Here is a 25310-nt window from a genome sequence, read left to right on the forward strand (position 1 = left end):
ACCAGCACTCACTCTATTCTCTGTGGGGCAAAATTCCTGCTGCTGGATGGCCCTTCTGACTCCCCATTCTATGAAAAGTCACAACTTCTATAAGTCCCTGGTCACCTCTGTCCTGGGTTTGGTTGGGACAGAGTTAATTTTCTTCCTAGTATCTGCTACAGTGCTATGCTTTGAATTCAGTGTGAGCATAATGTTGATAGAACACTGATGGTTTAGTTGTTGCTAAGTAACGCTTATCCTAAGTTAAGGATTTTACGGTTTCCCGTGTTCTGCCAGTGCGTGGGAGTACAAGAAGCTGGAAGAGGAAGCCAGGGCAGCTGACCCAAACTAGCCAAAGGGATATTCCATGCAATAGAACATCATGCTCAGCACATAAACTGGGGAGAGTCGGCCAGGAGGGGCGGATCACTGCTCAGGGACTGTCTGGGTGTTGGTCAATGGGTGGTGAGCAATTGCATTGTGCATCACCTGTTCTATTTTCTCTGGTTTTATTTATCTCTTTTTGTTCTATCCCTTTTCATTACAATAATAGTAATAATAATAACAACAATTATTATTATTGTTGTTATATTTGATTTTATTTTAGTTATTAAATTGTCCTTAGCACATGCGTTTTACTTTTTTTCCCCACTTTTAGCGGATGGCTGCATGGTACTTAGTTGCTGGCTGGGTTTAAACCACAACAACCTCCTTCTCCCCACTCCGTTGAGAACTTTGCCTAAGTCTGAGCACACATGTCAATTCCAGGGACAGCTCCTCATGTTCCCAGGCACATCTGTACCTTTTCCCTTCCTAAAGGCCATCCTAAGTGCAGGGCTCTTGAAGAAGTCATTCCCTAACTGTTCTCAGCAAAAAGCCAGATGATATAGCCTTAATAAGAAAGCAAAGATTTTCACCTTGTTTTTGAAGCATATATCGCTGTTTATCCAAGAGCTGTCAGCCACTATCTCCCCAAGAGGATGCACTGTGTAGAGCAACAGTCTGGCACTGGGACCAAGCTCCTCGGAGACAGTCAGTGTGATGGAGAATGTACCTCTGGGAGCTGTGGAAGGAACATGCAACAGGGGAGGAGAAGCCAACAAAAGAGATTAGACAAACCTCAGCTTGGGTAGAAGGACCACATATTTATCCATAACCCAGAAGCACCTTTAAAAAACAGGTCAGTTGGATACTGGAAGATTCATCTCTCAGTGATTGAGGAACAGTTTCCATCAGCAAGACAACAGATACAAACTGGAGGATGCTGAGAGCAGGCAGGGTGCTTTGCAGAGAGGGGTCTGAGCTGAGTAGAAGTCGGACAGGGCAATCTGTGCATGATTGCTATGAGAAGAGCACAACATTGCCTTTGGGTCTCAAACCTAAAACCTCCTACATGAGCGAAGGAAGTGCTCTCTTAAGACTAAGACATACAAAAGTCTTATCTTATCTGCAGGAGTGACAGCTACTAGAGCAGGGATGGGAAATTAAGCTTAAGACCAAAGATGGCAAATATTAAACAAGTCCTATATGTGGAATGAAGCTTACTTAAGCCACTTACTGAAGACTGGAAATAGACCAGGTTCTGCAAGAAAAGATGCTTTTAACAATGAAAGAACAAAGTTTAGTTTGCTGTGATTGGTAGGATCATTGTCATTTGTGGGTATTTGGAGATTGCTCAAAATTCAATGTATTCCAAGCAGTTAGCTCCTAAATATCCCTAACAAATGGGACACCTATTATTTCAAATTTTAAAAAGTTTTAGTGTTCTAGTTGGTGGAGACTAGGATGTCAAAGAATAACTGTGAAATTGTAAATTCTCCTTGGCAAGAAATAAAACAGAAGACTATAACATTCCTTGTGTTTGGTCACAACAAAGTTTTTATCTTTCAACTAACAAGATAAATGTCATTATGATATGGGGGATTGGCTAGATGCTATAGCAAAAGCAAGTGATACTTTGAGAGGTGATAGGCCATGGGGTTTAAGAACTCCTACCTCATTCAGCCACAGTTCTCTGTTTTCATCCCTTCTTACAAAATGCTCTGGTGCTCAGAACAATGTTCTGAAGTATCAGTAGTAATATGATCTAGAACTTACCACCAAATATGTTGACTTTCTTCTGTCCACTGAGAATAATTTTTCCTTTTGTCATCACCTGAGCACAGAAAAAACCTCGTGAGACAGGATCAAAAGCACCTCCTCCTTTCTCCCATGAAATCGTTGATTTTGAGTAGTGTTCTGGGAGGCTTCAAAGGTCATCAAGTTGAGTTGTGATTTGTAACCACTGTCTGGTTTGGAGATTTCTGCCTTATATGGTGTTCAAGAGAAGGTGAAAGAAAATAGATGTTTTGGGAGTCAGGGTAGCACTTACCACATAGTAGAAGTTTGTGTGCCTGGCATTCTTGTAGCCCTCACTGTTCAGGACATAGTGAACAATGATCGCTTGCTGATGGCCACAGCTGAGCTTCTCCTTCACGGGCTCAATTTTCACAAAGCTGTTGGTCCGTGAGTAGAAACGCTGGACAACGAATAAGGCTTGGGGCTCATCATCATTCCTCCAGATGAAGAAGTCTTCACAGTCATCTGGTGCCTGCCTCACCTATGAAGCAGAAGAGTCATACATGGGGAATCAACAAAGTGGGGGGAAAAAAAACAGTCAGGCAGACAAGAGGCAAAGGCCTCTTCCCTCTAAAATATTCTGTTGCAAAGCTGATTTTGTGGGACTGTTTAAGCCAAGAGCAAGAGCTGGTGTGAAAAATGTGTTTCATGAGTCTGGAGTGGGAGGCCTTCTGGACACCTTAATGTATCCAGACACGTATGGCATACTGCGGTAGGGAGGTTATTTCAGATTCTTGCAGGCTTGAGACAGGTTGAGTAAACTGCTCGGACTTCTTGTGAGTTAGAATGGCATTGTTCTCAAACGGTCTTCTTTTTCTCAGATCCTCCTATCACACTGGAGAAAAGGCATGACAACAAGAGAAGAGCATTGGATGGTAACAGGCACTTCTCAGGCACTGCTGTTCTCTCATATCAGTTTCACGCAGGTTGCAGGTGTTGGTGCACTAACTGCCTACTTTCCTCATCTGAAACAATCCTGCCAGCACCCACCAATTCCTTCTAATCCTTTCTCTCCAATGAAGTATTTTTTTCAAGAGTTAGACTAAAGCCTACATATACTTACTCTCAACTTAAAATTGGGATCAAAGAAGTTGGACGTGTCGATGGAAAAAGCAGCAGTGCCGTTCTTGTCAGTGGTATAGTTGGCCAGATAGTTTCCATTGAGCTCCAGCAGGATGGTCTTATCGGCAATGGGCTCACCATCCACATTTGTCACAGCGATCTGAACACAAAGAATACCCGAGAAATTCAGAAAAATAAAACAAGAAGAATAGGAAATGATCTGCTCACCACAGGACTGTCACTTAGGCACTGAGGGCAGTTGCAGGGAGTAGAAATCAAGAGTGAAATGTATTTAAGAGACAAATGCTCCTCAATGTTTTGAAGGAGCAGGAGTTCCGTGACAGGCAAAGGCAGGCAATTCCCGTCAGTGCAAGTACAAATAATATGTGACAGGAGGAGAAGGAACTGTTTATATACATGATCTCATATAAAAGATTCTTTTAATCCTAAATCCTCTATTTCTCTTCAGTGACTATTATCTTAATGGGCCATCACATAAATTAAAGACTACTGAAGGAGAGATGATGGCTTAAATTCTTACCTCATGCTGTCCCTTCCTGAGCAAATAGAAACAGAGGGACTCGAGGGCACATACTCTTTGGAGAGCACTGATTAACAAGCCTAAAGCAATCAGATGACTTCTTGGCCACAGGTAGCCTGTGGAGCTCAGTAGCATCTCCAAGCTCCTGCATGCCCTCTGTCCCCATTGCATATCAGGTCGATGCTGGAGAGCTCATTCTCTTTTCTATGCCTGGGTTTATCCTGTGTGAGCAGGTTTCTAGGAAGTTGAAATGTGCTCCAATATCTACACTGCTTTAAATAAAATTCCCCGGGACTGTGTGATGCAATGCAGGGTAATTTCTACCTTTGGTTTAGGCACAAACGTTGCTGTAGTTTCTTGCAGACTCTTCTTCCCCATTCATATCACCTTTCACTTATCCATCTAAGGCAGAAGAGAGACCCTAATAATCCAGGTATGATACAATATTCTTATTTTCTCTAGGGGCATCTAAAGCACCGACAGAACTTTGCAGCTGTCACTGTTAGGCAGTGTTATCATGGGACTTTAGCAGCACAATTAGGGGACAGCCTTAAATGGAATAACTCAGAGATCAACATGCTGGACCTCAGGGAGTTCTGATCTAAATGTATCCTCTCAGGTACCCACCTCACCAGAGTAAGGAATTCCCCTCTTGTAATAGAGATCCATATTCTTGAACATCACTCTGTCATTTTCTTGGTTGACTCCAACATAGTTGTAGTCTTTTATCTGGATGCCTGTGAGACACACCCAGTATAAAGAGGAGGAAACAGAAGTCAGACATGGGCAGAAAAAAGTTACTTTTGAAAAGCTGTGTGGAGCAGAGATGCTCTGGAGGGAGAGCTACATAAAGAATATAGTGGTTGTTTGCCACACAGATCAGGATCCAGGACACTCCTCAGAAAGTACCACCTGTGAGCTTTACTCAGCTACTTCCAACCTCCATTTGGTGTTACCTGTCCCGTTTTCGGTGACGATGCTTTCTACATTGAGGCTGGTGTACATCCTGGCATAGCTGCGGTAGAGCTGGAATGTTTTGACGGAGATGATGGTGTTGAGGCAGCCATCCTTCCCTAGCTGAAAAAGAAGCACAAAGGGGAAAGCCCATTTTTCTCAAGGTTTGGAAAATCGCTCCTGAATCTGTATTGGTGGGTCTCTGAAGAGCTTCACTGCCTCTGCTCACCTCTTCTTCAGCTCTTCTTTTCTACTCACTCCCCTCCTACCTTAGACTTCTCACTCCCTGGCTCCCTTCCCAGCCCATTGTTTCAATAACATTTACCCTTGCACCTGGAAACGTCTCCCCGCATTACCCCATGTCCTTTCTATGCGCGTGCTCCTCCTTAAACCCATCTTGCATGATGCCTGAGCTCTAGGACCAGAGCCCTTTGAGTCTGATCTAGTGGAGAAGTTAAACATTGGTTTAACATTGTGTCCTCAGAGACTGCCAGCAGAGGTCTGCTGATTAGATTTGGTAAGAACACAGCTTCAGTGTTTTAGGAATGATCATAGATTTATAGTTTGATAAGCTTCCCTCCCTCATACTGACTCTTTCTGAGGGAAAATTCAAAGTCTCCTAAGGAGGTCACTGGTAAAACCTACGTTCATGGACTTTCTGCGTTACCTGTGATATAGTGAGAACAAACATGCCTCTGGGATTATGTCTCTGGTGTTCCCCAGGAAATGAATGAGGCCACCAAACACTGTGCTGTATGTTGGGTGGTAAAGCTGGCTGGGAAGAAAGGCCTTGCCCTGTATCATACCAGTCCAGTGACAGCTTCACAGGTTTCTCTCTGCTTTTTCTCACATCGTAAACTATAAAAGCGACGCTGACACACATTGATTCGGACATTCCCTTGCACCGGTTGGCCATAAGTGTACCTAGGAGAGGAAGAGACACAACAATCCAATCACGTGGACTTAGTATGAAACCTGGAAAGATTGCAGAGCAATGTAGACTTTAAAACCCTTAGGAGTGCCCAGAGAACAGACAGAAGAACAGATGGGGTTTAGGATCAGTTAGCCCTAGCAGAATTTCCTTCAACTATTTTTACGCTGTTTCTGGCACCTTGTTATAAAGTCCTGCTTTACCATTGTCTTGGCGTAGTCATTTTTCAAGGTCTGAAGCTCTAAAGTGGTGCTCGACTCAGGGTGAGGAGATCATTCCCTGCTGCTTGTTTTTCTCATTAGTGCCGTAGACAAAGCAGGACATATTGCAGAAAGATCCCTATTCACCTCTTTAGCTCATGCCAGCCTGCCCTTTGGCCAGCAATTCTGATGATAGACTCTCCTTCTCTACTCTTTCTCACCTTTTCTGTAATAATAAAAAATAACAGAGAGTATGTACTGCTTGATATATCCAAACTGTTGGACACAAACAAACCCTCCAAGTTCTAATTCTGCAGCAGGAGGAGAGTTATCATAGGTCATGTCATGGAAATGATAGCTACAGGAATTGCTCTAACCCATACTCTGAATCAGCAGCAGGGTCCCTGCTTCCCAGTGTGGCACACCATCCTCTCTTCTGTGTTTCTTGTGCACAAACGTGTTGTTCTCAGCTCTGATACTTACGAAGCACAAACGTTTGCTCTGATTTCTTCATCAAAGAAAGAAATCCTCTCTGGCACACTGGTTGTCACTTCAAATTTCGGCAGCACTGAGAATGCAATGTGAATATGAGTTATCAGCAGTTGTGTGTGCAGAAGACAGTGAAAAAACAGTTGGCAAAAGCGTTTGCACCAACAAAGGAGAGGAAATGGTTCAAAGAAAAGTCCAACTAGGAGCTGGCTGTAGGATATTATTGATGAGAAATTAACCTTTAGTTGTAAGATGGATAACGTCTTTTATATGCAATAATAATCATACTAATAATGATAACAGCTGCAGTAAGAACTGTGATAAATCACTTTAATGGGCTGTACATTTTCTTCAAGAGAAAGGTGGGAGTAATGCTGATGTTTCAAACCAGTTAAGCCCCAGAGAACAGAAGTTATCATTCAATCTGGTCCCATTGAAGGAGATAAGCAACTAAGTGAAAGAGTAAAATGAAACAGGTCACCGTCACTCTCTCTTTTCACCTTATCATTTGTCCCAGGTTACCAGCAATAATAACAACATAGCTAGAAAAGGCCTTTTTCTCATGCACCTGTACACAGGAGACTGGAAGGTATGAAAGCTCTGGAGGGTAAGGAGGAAAGGTGCTTTACTGCCCTTACAAAAAAACCCAAACAACTGGGAGTAGTCCACGCTTTCTCTGGGGACTACTAAGGAAAACCTGACGCTATAAGATGAGAAAACTTGTAAAATCAGAATGAATTTAGGAACTCCCTTGATATGGTCTATTCCAGAGAGTAAGCAGACCACCATGAGAGCTTTGGCATCCCCACTACCCACTGTTTTCCATCTTGCACTATCCAGCCTCTCCTGGTAACAGCCTGGTACCCATCATTTAATCTGTTTGACAGATAATATCTTCAGATTTCTGATGCATATTTTAGCCTAGTGCTCTTCATACAGTGATGACTCTGCAAAACAGGACAGGCCACACTCATTCATTTTGCCTCTGAACAGATGGGGAATGTAAGGCCTGAATGATAGGATGTGGGTTCCAAAGTCACACAGTGTCTTTGTGCCATGCCCAGAAAAGAATTAGACTCGTAATTTAATTCCTGAAAAATGCTGCCTTTCTCAGCATTTCTTTTTTCCCTTCTTGCTTTCACTTTCTCCACCCAGCTGTCTCCATGTCTTTCCTTATCAGTCATGAAGTGTAGAATTCAAAGCACTTAAACTCTGCACTAACATCTCCTATCTGACCTAGGCAGAGCCAGACTCGCTGTTGCAGGGCAGTTCACACCTTTGCTTACCATATTCGTCCACTCTGAAGAACTGGTGCTCTTCTCCACCTGAATTCTTCTCCACAGTAATGTGATAGGATCCCAGAATAGGCTCTGGAATTAGTGGAAAGGAGAGCTGGACAATTCCATGCTTAGATGATACCTCCAACCACTGGAAGATCTTGTTTTGCTCTGGATCCTGAAGAGTGGGAGAAAGAGATGTACCAAAACCTTTATCACCCTGTTTCTTGTCTTCTTGACTTCTCCCAAGTTTTGTATCCTGGCATATTGGCTAAGTGCATCACCAGATGAATGTGAGTTTGGGCTGATGACGAGTGATCTGACTTCCCATTAATTTTCCAGATCTGTTTGTGTATTAGACAAGCCTACATTTATGTTTAAGTGGAAATTAGCTACACTGTCAGATGATCTCAGATCATCCAGGAATAGTACCTGACTGGGACTCAGGTTGCTTATCTGTAGTTCTTCTAGCATAAGCCTTTCTGACTCAACTCCTTCTGTGAAATGGGAGTATTATGCTGACCTCCTTTAGAAAGTGTTTTGAGATCTAGTGATGTGAAATGTGGTAAATTCACTGTTAGTCTGTCCCCCAGAAGAACATGACATTTCAGAAAGTCGTTATTCTCATGCTTACATTTCAGAGTTGTTATTCTCTTCTATTTCAGCAGCCCATTTACTGTAGTCCTACCAAAGTAAGACTACACTGAACACTCTTGTTTGAATCCTAATGAAAGACACAGCAACAACCCCAGGCCACCTGTGACTAACATCTCCAATTCTGCTGATTTCTTCTCCTCTAGTGTTTGATAATGGGTGCTGCCACTGTTCAACCTCAAGTCTGTTGGCTTTAGACAGTGTGCTCCGGATGAGAGTCCCTCAGCTATTGACACTATGATGAAACACAGTCTTTCGAAATCAACTTGTGCTTTAATGACATGTTGCATCTCTTACCTCAATGGTGATCCGGGGATACTGGAGAAGGAAAAAAAGAGAAAGAAAAAAAAAATCAAAACATCAATAAATTAACCGTGGAGCTTGGAGAAATACTAGAACATAAAGAAGGCTGTGAACATCTTTCTCTGGATGCAGAAGACTGGGCCAGAAAAACAATTTGAAACTTATGTCTTTAACTAAAGAGATAATTTTAAGAGGATAACCTGTTTGTGAATTTATCTTTTCTATAAAAACATGCAGTCTCCTTCTAAATATCTCGGGCAGGTGAAGTGACTACAAAATCGGAGTGTTGTGAGAGGTCTCCAGGAGTGCTTTCAGACCCTTTGCCCCCTATAAAGTCAGGGAAAGAGTGGAGTGTGAAGCTAAGGAGTTACAGCAATTCTCCAAAACCATCAGAAGCCCTATCCCAGGTACTTTTATTCAATTTCTAAGTGAGGGAGTCTCAGCAAACACATAGCTCAAGAAAGTTTTTGACAAATTTTGACTGTCACTCATACTTACTGTCTCCTGAACAGGTCTGAACTGGGCGTCTAAAGTGACGACACGAAACATCACTGGAAAAGATGTAAGACAAAAGAGGATCATTTAATTTAGCAGTGGTAAGTCACTTTCAACACACAACTAAAACAAAGTTTGCCCAGGCTTGTATAGAGAGCTAAAGAGTCCCCAGAAAACTAGAAAGGATTTGATTATCTTAGCTAGTGAAAAAGAAAACCAAAATAAACTTGTCAGCTGAAATATCTTCAGTTCTGACCCAGTGGGACTAAAACAACCTCTATAATAAATACAAATACTCTCTAGTGCTTTCAATTCTTCTTGAAGGACTCAGTTCTTTGAAGCATTTACTAAAAAACTGTTTATACAAACCAATTCAATGGAAAAATTGAAGAGAATGAGGAATTTGTCTTTATTCTAAGTGTAAAACTTGTGCAATACTGAAGTATAATTATACTAAAGAGATAACTAACTATTCCACAGCTAGTACTGTCATTTAAATATGATGGACTCAGTGCTGTGAATCAGATTAGCAGTTAAGTAGAAAGAGCTGTTGACAGGAAATGACATGCTTACTTTTTTAAGATGAATTTTATTAATTCCAAGCTTAACCCATTATTTTCTGTATTTTTAAGGACACTTTTTATGTGACTGACCTCAGTAAACTTAGCAGAACTCAAGATCCTATCCATGCAATTAACTCACTAAAAACACATGAACTCTACCCATCTGTTGCAACTTTGTGAATTGGTTGTATTTCTCACTAATTTTCGATGAGCCCAACCTCAGATGACAATTATACACCATCTGAAGGATTGTTCATGGCCGTCACAGTCCATGGACTTTTATTCCACAAGAGGAAGTCCTTGTCATTCTAGACCCACCCTTGCACTCCATTTCCCAGTTCACTAGCTGACTCAAACCCCTCAGCCACCTTTTTGTCCTGGTTTGTAGATGGGTTTGTCCGTCTGGATGAAGACAGCGTTATCCACATTCTGAATCGCCACTGATCTTCTCTCAGTTATGTTGGCTGTGGCGCCTTTGGCAGAGAAGGAAATGAATGCCAGGGGGTCAGAAGTAGCAGGAGGAACCTGGAGAGAAACCAAACCCCAGAGAAAAAGTGGTAAATGAGGTACATTGAGGTCCCCTGATGCCCAAGGCCCTTGAGTAAGATACTGACTGTCAAGCGAGTTATAAATAGTTTGTGCAAAGTCATGAGAAGCCCCATCTTTGCCAATGAGGTAGTTTCTGGGAATTTCTGCTGTGGAAGTCCCATAATTTGTCATCAGGTACTAAGTTTTTAAGCTATGACCTGTCCTATGCATTTCCTCATCTCTTGCAGGCTGCCCCAGTCATATAGCTCAATTCTGAAGTGCTTTCTCCTGCTGCATCCTGGAAGACCTAACCTTGGGACTTGTTTGTCATACCTGTCCAGATCTTGCAGGAAAGGGAATGAGCATGTCTTAACTGAGTTCTCCAGCTTGACCATGATGACTATGCCAGAGGGTGCATGCACTTGCGATGGCAATCTAAAACTTTTTTCTACTCACTCTGTAAATGAAGATGAAAAGTCTTTCTCCAGCTTCCCCCTACATCCCATATGTCTTTCTTTTTCCTATCTATATTGTCAGCCTTTCCAGTAGTTTATCCTTTTTCATCCTATTCCCTGTCGGCACTCTTCATCTTCTTTCCCTCACTGACAAGGAGAGTTGCACAGCTCAGCTTATACACCCACTTCGGTAGTCTCAAAAGAGAAAAATACCTTGAATTCGCAGCACTTGAAGGAATCATTCTTTGTCACAAATTCCTCAAAGAGAGTCTTCTGGACACTGCCATATTCCAGGACGATGCTGAGGGACAGAGGCTCGCTGAGGCTGTGGAGCTGCACACAGGCTGTCTGTGGAGAGTCGCTCCGCACTACTGTTGGGACCAGCAGCACATACTGACTGTAAGAAGGCAAGACCAGAACAGAGAGTTCAGTCATGGAGGGAAGTCAGAGCAAACACAAGAAGAAAATATCACAGAAATGCTATACATGTGAAAGAAGACATGGTCCAAAGCTTGCTCAGAACCAGTGGAAAGATTTCCATTTCTTTCAATGAATTTTGAATAATATGCTAAGAAAGTACAGATGACAAATTTTTTGTCCCTCACAATTCTTTCTGAGCTGAAAGACTGACATCATTCTATGCAGTCTCTTACCCAGCAGGATACTGCATCTTTCCATACCAGGTATTTATACATCTCCAATTGCTAAAGTGTCTAAACACCTGACAAACATAGCTGCATTTATCCTCCCATGACCTATATGTATACTTAAACCTCTGGAACCTCTCTTAAGGAGGAATGATATTTAGCTTCTTTTTGAGATCAATGACAAAAATACGAGTTAATGGTTGCAACTGATTTTTAATTTATTTTTCTCTGTCTCTCTCTCCAGGAAAGAACTGACATAAATCAATCAGCATAATGCATAAGAAATGATCCTGCTTTTCCATTTTGCAGACTATTCCAGGGAATGCTCAATCTAACCTGCATAATCTATTCTGTTTCCATGCCTCTCCATGTGTGGCTTCCTTCGCTTCTTTCTTCCATTGAGCTTTTTTTGATTATACTGCTCTCTATAATTAGGGCAGCCTTCCTTCCCCAGGTTCTTCCTCTGAAAAATATTCCTTCAGATTTGCTACATTTGTTTAAGGTTCTGCTGCTGGCCAAACTAGGTTTTCCTAATAATGTATGACAGAGCTGACAAGTTGGTTCTGCAGCACAACATGAATCACAAAATCATTTCTTGGTAATCTGGTCCTTTCCCTTTTTTTTTTTTTTTTTCTCCCACATCTTTGCTTGCTCATACTGCCTTTATTGTCATTTTCACTTGCCCACTTCAGACTGCACGATATCCAAAGACCAAAAGTTAAATGGTTAAAACCGGCAGGGTTTCTAAGACAGACTGACTTTCACAGTGTTTTTCTTTAGAACTTTTGAGAAGGGCATTTAAGCTCTACTGTTAGTGTATTTTTGAAAGTTGTGGCTGAAATCTTCTGTATGTGTAAAGCCACGGACAATGACAGTGCTGTACAGGCACAGCAGGTGTAATACTGATACCGACACTGATACAGATCACTAATATGAAAACGAATATGAATGCAAACAAATATGAATACTAAAATGCATATGAATACTAGGATTGCCATTCAGCATAGTACCAGCCATTGTGTGGCCTGTAGCAGTTCCTCATACACTGTGCTCTCTGTACTGCTGATGCATATCAATCTTGATCATTAGTACTACTTGCTAATCCAGTTTTGAATCTCCTCCCCACTTTACTTATCCACTTCAGACTTCAACTACTCCAGTTCTAGATTTCTGTCATTTAAAACAGATTTAATAGCAGTTTTGTCATGGAGACCACCATTCCAAATCATCCTTCTATGTCATCTACTTCCATTTCAGACACATTCCTCAAACATGCAGTTTATTATATATCAGCATCCCAGAAGAAACAAACTGGTGGGAAAAAAAAATATGTTATCATAAAAACACAGAATGCATGATCTCTTACGGTTCCGAAGATACTGTGGCAATCCAGTTCAAGGACAGAATGCTCAGAAGAATCCTTGACCACATCTCTGTCCGTGAAGAAAGAAGAGAGACTGATCTCAAGTGGACAGCCTGTCTTCTGGCTTTTAAACCACCCCGAGATGGTGCTCCTCCTCCGTGGCTTTAATCATATTCCAACAAAATATATCTACATAAAATTTGCATAGGTTCATCTTCCTCTCTACTGTCTGTTCTCACACTCCTTGAACTCTCAAACAATAGCTTAGGAAAGCTCTCATATTTCACATAGCTTTGTGAGGTATTGCAAGCCAAACCGGTTCCTGAATGGAACATCTGAATGTTTTATTGAAGCCTACCTCTCTGATTATCATGTCATGGGCTGTACGTTCCTTAATATTTCAAGCTGTTAGCGTTTGCCACTGCTTAAGTATTTCCTTGTTCTGTGACGATCTCCTCTAGATACATCTCACAAAACACAGTGCTATTATGAGCCTACACAGGGGCCTGGGCAGTAATAATAGAGCATCAGACTATAGCTGCATGCAGTATGACACAGAAGGAAACTCCTAATTGTAATCTGGATTTCTTACTGCACACAGTAACATTCAGCAATGAATGGTGTTGGATAGTTGTCTACCATTTTTGCCAGTGGTTAGGAGAAACATATCTGTAGGGAAAGGAATCTGATAGCATTGCTTGATTTGTTCACTCATCTAGCTGTCAGTCTGCTTTTCCCTCTATTCCTGCTCCCCCATCAAACAACTTGTAAGCTTGTTGGTGAATTTTTAGTAAATCTGACTGAGAAGAAGTTTCAAAATAATCAAGACATAGAATCGTAAAATAATTTAGGTAGAAAGGCACGTCCTGACATTATGTGGTCCAATCTCTCCTTTCAAGCAGGGCTAGCTTCAAAGCTTGTCCAGTCATGTTTTGAATATCTCCAAGGATGGAGAATCCACGTCATCTCTGGACATCTGCTCCCATGCTTAGCCATTCATGTTGTGAAGACTTCTTTCCTTATATCAGAATTTCCTGTACTCTAACTTGCGTCCATTGCTTCTTGTCCTTTCACTGTGCACTCCTGAGAAGAATTTCCTTGATGTGTATGCTGAACTCTTGGCAATACAGCCTGAATGCAGGAAACTAAATAATCTATAGTAGTGGGGGACTGCATTCTCACTTTTACATAGGTAAAGAAAAAAAAAAACAAAACCAAAACCAACACCACGTAAGGTAGCCAATCAACATGTCCGTAACTGCAACCTAGGGGAAGTAACAGGCAATTTCCTTTCCTCTTCCTCAGTCAAATGGGTGATGAATGGAAGAAGGAAGCTGAATATACTGTAGTAATAATTAGACACAGGAAAGACAGCTAGGGGCACTGAAAAAGGTATTAGGCAATGCAGAGTGTGCCTGAAGTCATTTCAGTGATAAGGGGTATGAGAAGGAAATGAGGACTATAATAGTGATGTGGTGCAAATGGGTGTGGGACTGCTGAAAGCCAGATTCTCTGAATTTCACTTCTCATGATATAATACATTCTTTGTTACTGATTCAACCATACAAGGATTATGCTTTCCATCAGCACAGGTGATACCCTAAACCACCCATGGCTAACCAGCTTACCTACCCATCTTTCACAGAGGCTTTCTGATGACCAAGTTAGGACACAAAGAAAATTGTCCTGGGTGCTGCCAGAGCTACTGTGTATTCCTACTTAGTTACTAGAGAGAAATATTGCACACAGCTTCCCAGAATGACCTGACGTTAAACTGACAACACTGCATGGTAGGTCGATGATGTGCAAACAGGGAGCTTGCACTGTGAAGAAAGCTGCTGCATTAGTTGTAATGAGGGCAGAAGACAACTAAGAATATGTTGTAGACTTGTTTGTATTTTCAGCTTTGAAATGCCTTAGACCTCATGTCTTACTTTAAACGGCTACTAAGTAATAGTCAAAAAAGAATTAAGGAGGGAGAAGGAAATAGCAATCAACTCCAGAAGCTCATCCTTTATTTAAGTGTAGCATGCCTTTAGCATGAGTGTAAGAGGGCTTTAATGCTGATACACAGACGTGGAAAAGAAAAAGATAAACATCTGAAAACCAGAAATCTTACAAGACATTTTATTCAGACCAATTAAAGAGTATATGTTTCTCTGGAAACAAGCTATTGAATTCATTACTTTACTGAAGCGACTGATCCCAGAGGACCTCTTTGTATTCTAGCAATGTCATGATAGAAAAAGTAAGATCAGATATTTATGCACATCTCTACCATGTCAGGGATAATGCTTAAGAAGACCATAGTGCAATGGGGAAATTATTCCAGTTGTCTCTGGTAGGAAGGAAAATGAAGTTTTGGATTGTATGATTAAGCAGCTGGGGCAGAAGGGGGTTAATAATCTGAAAGCACAAAGATCAGGATCTAGCACGAGGAAGATAACGAACCTAACACCAAGCAGTTGACACAATACAGACACACATAAGGTACCTGGATAATGGATGTTATATAAACCGATCTGTTGACCTTAGTCTGGCCCTGCTTTGTATTGGCATAAGGAAAGATGTAATTGGAGATCATAGTTTGGCTAGAAAATTGATGAAATAAGGAACAGTGCCAAATGCACTTCAAGACTAAAACAATGCAAATACAGGCTTAAGTATCACATATATAAATATAATTGCAAAGTAGGGTCATGTTGCATGCTCTTTGGACAGCAAAGAATCAAGATGTCTTCACCTCATTCAGTTCAGACTTCAGAAAGTTACTGCATTTTCTCTCTCTTATGAAGAAATTTTATATACACATCCTTCTTTTTCTCCTCCATTCTGTCTCTAGACGAGTCAGAGGAACGATCGTTGCAGTTGCATTTGTAACATATTATTCACAAGTCAGTTTTCTTCCAAATAAAGCTGAATTTGCCAATCCACTTTATCACATCAAATGCACCTCTCCTCTTTTACCCTGGGCACACATACATGGCAGGGCAATGTAAAGTTTTTCACCAACACTGATCCTACCCACTTTCTGAAAGCAGTTCAGTTCAGTGGTTTGTATGTACACTGCACTCACAACAGACAATACCATGAGGTTGTGACTATCCCACCTCTGATAAGCCAGCTAGCTTGTATAGAGCTTCTCAGATGTCCCTACACTGTCACAAAATGCCTAGTATAGCTGTATGTGCAGAATCTAGACACTAGATGTAATCACAGATTCCAAAATAAATACATCAAAGAACGTCCATTTGCAATGCAGAACACTGCATAGTCTGAAAGTGGAGCCGAGACTTTCAAATTCTTGGTCAATACAGATCTAAGTCATGCCTGTTCTGCTTTGTGACACAGAAAGAGCAGGAAGCTCAGTGGAAATATGAGCAGCTTTCAACAGCGAAGCCTTGGATTTTCCAGAGGAATGAGTAATACGCAATTACTTGTTTCTCTTCTATGTCTCCACTTACATTTGCATAACACTTAAGGACTGAGTACTTTCTAAGTCATGACTTCACATGAGATGACGTACAAACAACCCACCCCACACTACAATACTTGTTCTATTGCCTAGTTTCTTCGTCTAAAATGGTAGATGTGGGGCCAGAGCCCCAGCTTCCATTTCACTTAAGCAAAAACCCTCCACAACAGCCCTAGACTATTTGCTAGCCTGTGGTCTTCTCATGAAATTCTATTGTAATCTGAGAACATTCACCAAACCCACTCTGTCAAAACATTTTGTTTCAAAAAGCCAGCATATGTCTGAATAGTATTGTACGTATCTCAGAGTTTGGATAGTTTGGATGAATTTGCCGTCTACAAGCTTTCAGTTTGCAAATGATGGTATTTCTCAGAATATTTGTTGGCAACAGGCAGCTTGTTGGTAGAGTATGCTGTATCATTTCATGTTGAATGGATGGATCATTTTTCTGATATTTGTCATTTTCTGTAATAATAAATATTGGGTAATATTAATCATGGTAAGACTGTTATATTGAGAAGAGTAAACAGTACACTGTTCAGTCCCTGCAAGATCTTTGCTACAGATAGACCAATAGTAAATTAACTAGTATGTTATCAACATCATCTTTCCGGAACATATTTTAGCCCTGCCTATGAAAAATAAAGTATTACATCCTCATATGGCATGAAACACTTGAAATACCATCCGTTCTTCTTGATCTATAAAGTGTAACGTATACAGACATCCTTGAAAAACACCTGCTGTGTCCAAATGATGAAAATAGGAGGACATAAGCATAGCAAGGCAGGACAAAAAAAAAAGAGTTTAAAAAAGACTAGCAAACACAGTCAAAGTTAACAGTCAATCTTTCTTCAGAAACAACAGGAATAAGCCTGCCAGAGAATCCACAGGGACGAGAATGAGACATACAGAAGATGAGGTCAGGAAGAATGCAGGAGCAGTGCAAGCAACAACTATTACTCCCTATTGTTTTAGTTAATCTAATAAATATAAAATATTACTGTATTTAAACAAAACAATTGATATCAGAATTTGTTTCTCAAAAAATAAAATACCCAACAGTCTATGAACAATGTCTTCTGATGCAGTAATTATATTGCTGCCATTCTGAACTAGCTCAAAATCTTGAACCAATGACATTTTAATTTAAGATCTGGTTATTATAAACCTTTGTCATAAGAGACCACAAGCATGTATTTTGCTTGATCAGAAAGGACAAAAATGTGTGTCAGGGAGCCTTTTAAAGGGTAAAAATAATTTTTCCTTCAGTAGAAAATTTTTCCTCTTTACTATTTTCCTTGTTCCCTTATTCATGTTGTTCTGCTGCTTTAGGTGAAGATAGGCAGACTGATGCACTGGGCTTTAAAAAAGGCGAACAGTAATTGAGTTAGAATAAAGAAACATATTTGAGACCTTCCCTTTTGAAATGTCAGTATCTCAAATTTTGGATTCCATTACAAAGAAAATGAATCAGAATTGGTTCCCTCAGATTCAGATTCTAAATAACCTCCCACTCTCTGTGGATAAAGGAGCTCATCTGAATTTCATATCTAGTGTTTTTTAGAAAAGAGAACAATACACCAGCCCCCAGACTAGCCCACTCAACAATTTCCCATTTCATGGAATCCCCTTGTTTTACCCTTTTAGAAACATCCAGACTCTGTGAGTCAAAGGAATATTTTGCAATCACAGGAAAGCCAGGCTGGAGCCCTAAAAACATTGCTGCTTTTCATTCTCTGGCATCATCAGGATGATCCTTGCCAATAGACATTTCACGGGGTATGTTCAGGTTGAAGTTGTAGCTGGTCCATGAGCCAGGACAGACTCCCTCTGCTCACTCTATAGCACCAGCAAGAAAAGTCAGAACAAGCACCTAAGTGCGACAGTTCCCCAGCTGCATGGTTCAATGAACCACTACCAAACAATCATAAAGACAAGTGGACTACCACGTGCAGGTAACCCGGCAGTTTGGTCATGAAACTTCTAATTGAACACACCACAAAGACTAGATGATCTCATGGATAAGATGAGAACTAGTTAATGTGGTCTTATGGGCTGCCAGTGGTTCAGGAGAATCAGTAGTTTAAAGACATAAGAGATATCATATAAAGTGATGTCATTGGTTTTTAAAGACCTGTTTTTTCCCAGTTGTTTGAGCAATGCATGAGTAATGGCTCCAACACACGCCTCACGACTCCAAGACTTCCATTTCATACAAGACATTTTTGAGGTGCGTTATTTCATCTAACAAAGGCTTGAGGGCTTCTCAAAACTTCTTCCTGGTGAGACAAAACAGCTGCCACATGCAGTTGTTTCAAGCCACATGGACCTGCTGTGCTACCCATGGTAATTTTGCAAGGGGTAGCCGCTCAGTGAGGTACCCTGTAAGCAACAGGGTGCTGGAGAGGTGTGAGCAAAGCAAGGCTTTCGCATCCCTCCCCATTCTGCCTGAAGAGTGAGACATTCTTGGAGGGACCAGGGACCAAAGTCTGTAGCTCAAGTCACTCTGTGTGTCCACCTCACTTTTTCCAGCCAACAAGATCACCCTGCAGGTCATCCCCTTGAAGAACTCGCATCTTCCAGGAGAAACACTTTAAGTGCTACAATGCCCTGAGAGTGTTTTACAAGCTTTCCTTCCCTGTGTACCTTCACACAATACCACTGCCACAGGTACAGCTCCATCCCCTGCCCCTTCAGCTAGCACCTCATCTTCTGGCTGTATCTGCACTATCAGATCACTTGGCTCCCATGTCCTGGTTCCTAGTTTGTCCACCCTGCACGGATGTCAATTCACCACAATAGGGAACTATTTTGGAATGAACCAACCAGTTCCTTCCAGGAAGAAACCTAGGTACAGTTCTGGAGACAATTCATAGCAAGGAGCACTACTGGTAGTCATGATGGGTTGGACCAGAGTATGGTAGGTCCTCTTTTTGCTTTGTCAGTAGGCTCTGCACTTGCAGTCACTTCCACATGACTCCATTGTACATCTCAGGACATGTGACACTTAACCTTGTGGACTGCAGCAAAGTTCTCATGTTACTTCTACACTTACTGAGAAGACCTGGGCCAAATACTGTGCAATTCAGCCACTCCAATCTGTTCTAGAGCTCTAAGTTGGTGTACAGGACATTTAGCATCACATGGACCGATCAAAGATCCCTCCCTAAAGAGGATGCATTTAGGAATAGAGATACTGTCCCTGTTGTCTCCTTTTAACTGCCCTCTGGTTACAGCAGGAAACATGTGAGCATGATATGTGATATTCAGGAAGGTTAGTTTTCTCTGCAGCAGTGGGGGGGAATCTATTTACATGCTTCAGTGGAGTTACTCTTTCCTGTTGCTATCTGAAAACCTGCAGTTCATACTGAGTAATCTGAGCTCTGCAGGTTTGCTTGTGGGGTAGTGACCCACAGCAACTAGCCAACAACGATCTCAGTGGGAAATGCTTAGATAAGACATGCAAACTCCAAAGTATAAATCATCTTAATTATATTTTCTAAAAGAAAAAAATGAGCCTATAGACTGGGAAAGTGAAACACAGTGCAGCCAGGAGTCTGGGTCTTGATCAAAACGTGTCAAATAAAAGTGTAAAGCAGATTCCCATTTCCATGTTTTAATTACCAGAATGTTCCTTCTCAGTCAGCCTGCAGTTGGGAACTGATGTTAGAAGAGCACTGGGCTGCAGCACAGCTGATTCACAACAGCAGTAAGAACTTGATGAGTACCTCTCTTCACTAGGTAACAACAGCAGCCCAACGCTGAAAATTATCTGATCTTGGGAGCTGGATGTTTTCACTCTTAGAAGAACAAGAAGCTACTTTCTGCCAGTAGGATCTGGAATCAAAAGTGGTTGTGGAGTCTGCATCAAAAGAGACTGTGAAGTCCCAAAGATAATTTTGGAATTTTTTCTATCTTTATATAGCACATTCTAGCCACGGAGATCCTTGTCTATCTGTTTTACCCGACCTGATAATATTTTGGCTTGCAAGAGCCCAGCTGCCGATGGGGTCCACGTTGTACATATACATATGTGCATATATTTCACATCACTGGGCCTCTATCCTGCTCAGCCAGGGAGGAAAAAACGGAGGCAGGCTGTTGATGCCATTTGTGTTCATGGGAGTGCGCTGTGTGACTGTGTAGATCTGCTTGGTTGTCATCTACGTGTGTACATCCGTGGTGTGCGTGTGCATTTGTACGTGTGTGCCTACTGGGAATAATATACTCACTGCTGGTTGCACCTGGGGACAAAGAGCTGCAGTACCTTCACTGCCAAATTTGGGCTACTAAATTCTGCCCTCCCTAAGAATCTTTTGCAATGTGTCCAGTATAAAGTACATTTAAAGATTCAAGCACAAGCAGAGGGCTCTGTCTACTGTCTGACTAGGGAAGATATTTCAGTAGAGAGGATGTTGAAGACATGAACAGAGATTAAAAGGATGTTACATCATTTGAAAACTACTTCTGTGTAAACTCATAATTCATGTTCATTCCTAAGAGAAAAAGAAGATGAGCAGAAGCACCAGTGTCCTGGTCTATTCACCAGTGTAAATAATTGGTATTTATTAGCCTTCCCAGTTGCTGAGCTGCTAAAAAAAAAGGCCATAATGTTAAAAAAAAAAAAAGTTTTCCTTAAATTAACAAAAAAATGTTTTTAAATATAATTTTTGTTCAGTGTTCCTAAAGAACCTTGCATGTAACTGCAGAACAGGCCTTACACTGAAAGCCATGTCTCTAGAGTCAACGTACCACTAAGTAGGAGCTTTTTTTTTTGTACTTGAGAAATACCTCAGAAAGATATTTGCAGCAACAGCTCGAATAAGAGAAGAAATCTAGGTGTGGCCCAAGCCTGCATTTTATTGTGTGCATCTTTATTTTTACTAGAAGTGCTTTTAATTGTGTAAACAACATCCAAAGCCTTCACTTCGTTGGATTAGTAATTGCTCTAATTTTCAGTGTGCCTGAATCTGATAGGAACAAATCATCTTTCTGATCAGTGCTGAAAGCAAATGCTTTGGGCCACCAATAACTGAAGGGAAAGGTGAAGATCCCTAGAACTGGGCTACGACGCCTTCCAGTCTATAACTGGGGATGGGTGCTGCTGTGGAAAAGGAGACTACTGAATTCAGAGCTCCTCTGGCACTAGTCAGATAGTAAAAGGACATCCTGAAGCTGAAGGAATAAGCCCTTATCACCACAGTGACATCAGCCACTATGTGGTTTCCCCATGTTACTTGAACACCAGATGCATATATTCATTATAATCCTGGATTACACTGTTGGGTTGCAGCCTTCTGACCCTTGTACAGGCTGAATAGGAAGAAATAAAAATAGCAGTTCCTGAGGGAGCACAAGAACGAGTCCTGTCACATAGCTGAGGACTCTCCTACACGGAGGGGAATGAGGCCCTCCAACCACAGCCCAAAGCAGAGCTGGTACGGGGATGATGCTGCAGCCATAGGATCCTCTCCTGTGTCGCTGGCACAGCAGTGCCGAACCACCCTCATGAGATGTGCAGAAATAGTATCATTATAAACAGTGGTTACAGTTGTCATAATCTGGGGATGATTACCCAGTAATTAAGGAACAATCACGCGCAGCCCTTCAAATGGCGTGCCCAGCTGTTCTGGGACTGCCAGGAACCGGGAGTGGCAGCCGCGGGTGTGGCAGGAGGTGCACGGACAAGCCATCAGGAAGCAAAGGGAAACTAAATACAAAACTGTCACTGGAGAGAGGTTCCTGCGTCAAATAGAGCAGGGCAAATACTGACAAATGCTACAGACAATGGCTGATAAGGACAGAGACGGGGAAGTGCCTTGAGGAGACAGACTGGTGGCATTGGTAGGGGTGACCCTTGGTACATCTCCTGTCAGCAGGCTGGACCAGGCATCGGGCAACTGGTGTCCCTGGGAGGTCAGGAGCCACCTCCTCAGCAACACCATGGCACCTGCAGTCTCCCTACCCCGTGCCTACAGGGAGGCTCTGGCTTTCCAGGCGGCAGGCAAAGCTCTTCGGCCAGAAGAAGAGAGGAGGGCGTGTTTTATTGTAGCAGTACATGGTCTGTAATTTATCTACTTCTCTGTTACTTATTGCCCCCAAAGGGAGATGTTGGGCTGCAGGGACCCACCAGACTTGACATGTTTGTCGTCCCTGTCTGGCCCCTGGTGACTGATGAGAGCTGAGGGGACAGAGCCCCACTGAGGTACCAGGGGAGCTCTCATGGTGGGGCACTAGTGTCCTGAAGACACCAGTGGCTTCCCTTCCTCCTCTCCTTGCTCTGGCTGTGCTGTGTCATCAGCCTCTGCAGGGGATTCTCTCAGCGATACCACTGGAGATTTGAGGACACTGTATTTTGCAAGGTGACCCGGGATGGCTGCATCACTGATGATGGACAAGAATGGGGGCTTGCAGGGTGCGCACCAGCTGGTGGAGTGGAAGCAATCTCATTGTGACTTCAAATGCGTTTCCCTGCTGTGAGGAGATCTCTGCTAGACAAACCAGCATCAAAACCCAGAGGTGCTGCTGGCAAAGTTACAATGCACCTTTCAGACATCAGTGGGCAAGTAGCCTGTCATGACCAACATGAAAATGCTCTGTAAACTCATGACATGAGGCCCTGAAGCAAGTAGTAAGATTTGAGTTAACCTATGCTAGGGAGGGAGCTAAGGAACATTTCAATGAAAAAGGTCAGGTCTCAGAACTAAGCAGACTGAAATTTCTAAAGCTGTGAGTGGGGTAGGAAGCATCACCCCTCAGATAATGTACACATTTTTCTCATTATTTCATGCACTTTCTCTTAAATATCTCTGGCAGCATATTCAGGCTCTCACAAGACATCTCAGATGTCAGCTACTCTCAGGCACACACAGACAATCATTAATTCATAGTCCTGTGCTAAACTCTGCTGGCAGGTTAAAAGCATGTCATTATTAGAAAAAAACAAAACTGATGTGTAAGCTTGTCTCTACTGCAGTCTGCTGAAATTAATTAACATTAGTTGAGTCAGGCAATTAATGTTTCCATGTGTACCTTCCTTCTTGAAGCCTCGTTCTGTATTGTTAAGCCCGTTTAAGAGGACATTTGGTCCTTTCTGGGGCAGGACAGTTCCTCTGCTTTTGTTTTTCACAGGCGGGGACTGCTTCTAGCAAATGAGTTTTGTCAGGCTTGGAATTTCCATGATGTATTTTGTTGTGGTGCTTTTTTATTAAACCTTCTTGCACAGTCCTCGACTGTTAGTTTTTGTCTCTTGCAGGTGGTGTCACTCTTCTCCTGCTGAGTTGAGAGTTAAGACAGCGGTGTGTCTCAGAGGAGATGGAATAATGCAGCAGCCTTTGCTCAGTCTGCTTTGAAATTTCCGTTGAATGTTGAGCCTGCAGTTTGTCATGAGCTATTCTATAGTGTTCCTCTGTGCTGCTGAATTGCTGTGGAATGCACTTCTCGGGAGGAGTGAGCAGTGAAAGCAGCTATATTACTATGTGCCTTCATAATATGCTTTTGGCCCCATGAAAGGGCAATAGGTAATAACCGGCCAATTCCCTTTTCTAAAGATTTACAGCACAGCCTTTCTTACTTGCAGCACTTTGAGGGAAGATGGAAAATTCTCTTTCCAGCTCACCAGCTCTCTGCAGTCGCTAAAACATGCTCTTGACATCTGCATTTCAACCAGTTTGGATTCTGATGTTCTTAAGGCTGATTCAGAGTGTGTTTTGGGTAAAAGCTGCATCTGTAATCTGTTTCGCATGCAGCAAAAAGATGCTGCAAAGGTGGTTTCCAAGGGACTTGATGATACTGAATTGTGTTCTGGAGTTTGATCTCTTCATCCTGCATGTTGGCTAGCTGAGCTCTGATGTTTATACAAGTCGCTCTATCTCTTTTCAACACACGTGGCATTGGTTGAGCTCTTCACTTGCAGCTTTAGACAAGACAGGCTTTGAATTGAGCCACATAAAAGTAATTGCCTTTTCAGCTGGTGCCTCTTTAAAGTGGAATTGAAAGGTAGGAGAAACACAGGAAATTGTTTCTGCTGAGTTTGTATTCAGAAAACAAGCTGGATCAGACAGTTGTTAATGCACTGCATTATTGCCAGGCTGTAGCATTGTCCTTTGAGAGCCAAAAGCAGATGTCAGCAGGGCAACCTCCAAATAGCAGAGGGGTGGCCCAGTTCTGAGCCCAAGGCCTTTTAGTAGGTTGGGGAGTTGCCTGGTAGGTGTTTCCCTGAGCACAAAAGACCAATCCTCCGCATTAAAACTTTGCAGACTGAAAATCTCTCTATCTCATAATGATGCTTGAGTGGTAAGGTTCACCAGGATGCACTTTGCTCTGTTTTTTCATACAGAGCTCTGGTGCATTATGAGGACTCTTCAACATTACATTTTATTTTCCTTCTGCCACCCTTTCATGCAACCATGTCTCTACTTGTTATTTTCTTACACCCCGTAGAACTTTGTGGTCTTGTGGTCCATATTGTTACAGTTTTGTCTTGCATAAAGAGTTGGATGAATAAGCAAGCAACATTTTCTGGTGTTTTGTTTTTATGCAGATACATAAGGATCGGTGAACTAGACAGTAACAGCTGCAGGGGTATGGGCCACACACTGAGTGCTGTGATATTACTGCAAAGGAAATCCACTTTTCAAACACCCAGCTCGCTCATCTGGCGTTGGGTTTGCAGGTTTGCAACTCTCTCTCTTGTTTTACATTTTAATTAAAATATCCAGTTATATAAACCAGTGTTATATAAATAAGTGAAAGGGACCCTCTCTGCACATTGTCTATTTTGGCTGACTGTAAATCTGTTCTATACATTTCAACACCTGTGGCACTGATGGGTTTGTTTTTTCCACATTTGGCATACGTGGTTGTCTGCTGTGAAATGTGTAACAGTAATCATCTGAGCTGCCTTTGTCACTGTCATAAAGCACTAGCATCCAACAAGGAAGGGTGTTCCACTGTTCTGCTGCTTGCCTTTCGGGAGGATCCAGACTGAAGCCTGAACAATGTTTACTGTCCAGAGCTTGTAGTCTGACTTGTGTTTACATGGCAGAAGAAATGTAGCTGGGAATACGTGACTGCCCAGTATAGGTAGGTGCTCCAGTTTCCACCTGCTGGCTCTGAACAAGCATGACCTGCAGGGAGTAAAAGGTGAGTCCAGTAGTTGTGTCATTTCAAGTGCTTTTACTCCTCCCAAAAACACACATTGTACTAAATTAGATTTTGAAAATGGCAATCTCCTTTTTTCTTTAAAAGAGGCAGGCAGCACTGGCAACTGCG

At 42.1% G+C, this 25310-nt stretch overlaps 1 protein-coding gene across 2 annotated transcripts in view; it reads right to left on the reverse strand.

Moving 5' to 3' along the window:
• The window catches only part of LOC113491061 (ovostatin-like), a 31801-nt gene extending 19133 nt beyond the window's left edge, over positions 1-12668 (reverse strand). For both annotated transcript variants that reach the window (XM_026867702.1, XM_026867701.1), the window contains exons 1-14: positions 12563-12668; positions 10763-10946; positions 9935-10091; positions 9007-9059; positions 8503-8523; positions 7561-7729; positions 6269-6353; positions 5461-5578; positions 4657-4777; positions 4328-4437; positions 3161-3319; positions 2351-2578; positions 2077-2134; positions 897-1042 (exon numbers count right to left, since the gene is read on the reverse strand). In XM_026867702.1, coding sequence (XP_026723503.1) covers positions 897-1042; positions 2077-2134; positions 2351-2578; positions 3161-3319; positions 4328-4437; positions 4657-4777; positions 5461-5578; positions 6269-6353; positions 7561-7729; positions 8503-8523; positions 9007-9059; positions 9935-10091; positions 10763-10946; positions 12563-12627 — 1674 coding nt within the window. In that variant the 5' untranslated portion in view covers positions 12628-12668. The remainder of the gene's footprint in view (positions 1-896; positions 1043-2076; positions 2135-2350; positions 2579-3160; positions 3320-4327; positions 4438-4656; positions 4778-5460; positions 5579-6268; positions 6354-7560; positions 7730-8502; positions 8524-9006; positions 9060-9934; positions 10092-10762; positions 10947-12562) is intronic.
• Between the last annotated feature and the right edge of the window lie 12642 nt (positions 12669-25310).

Source organism: Athene cunicularia (genome assembly GCF_003259725.1).
Source record: "Athene cunicularia isolate RWA chromosome 1 unlocalized genomic scaffold, athCun1 chr1_part2, whole genome shotgun sequence".
NCBI classification, from domain to species: Eukaryota; Metazoa; Chordata; class Aves; order Strigiformes; family Strigidae; genus Athene; species Athene cunicularia.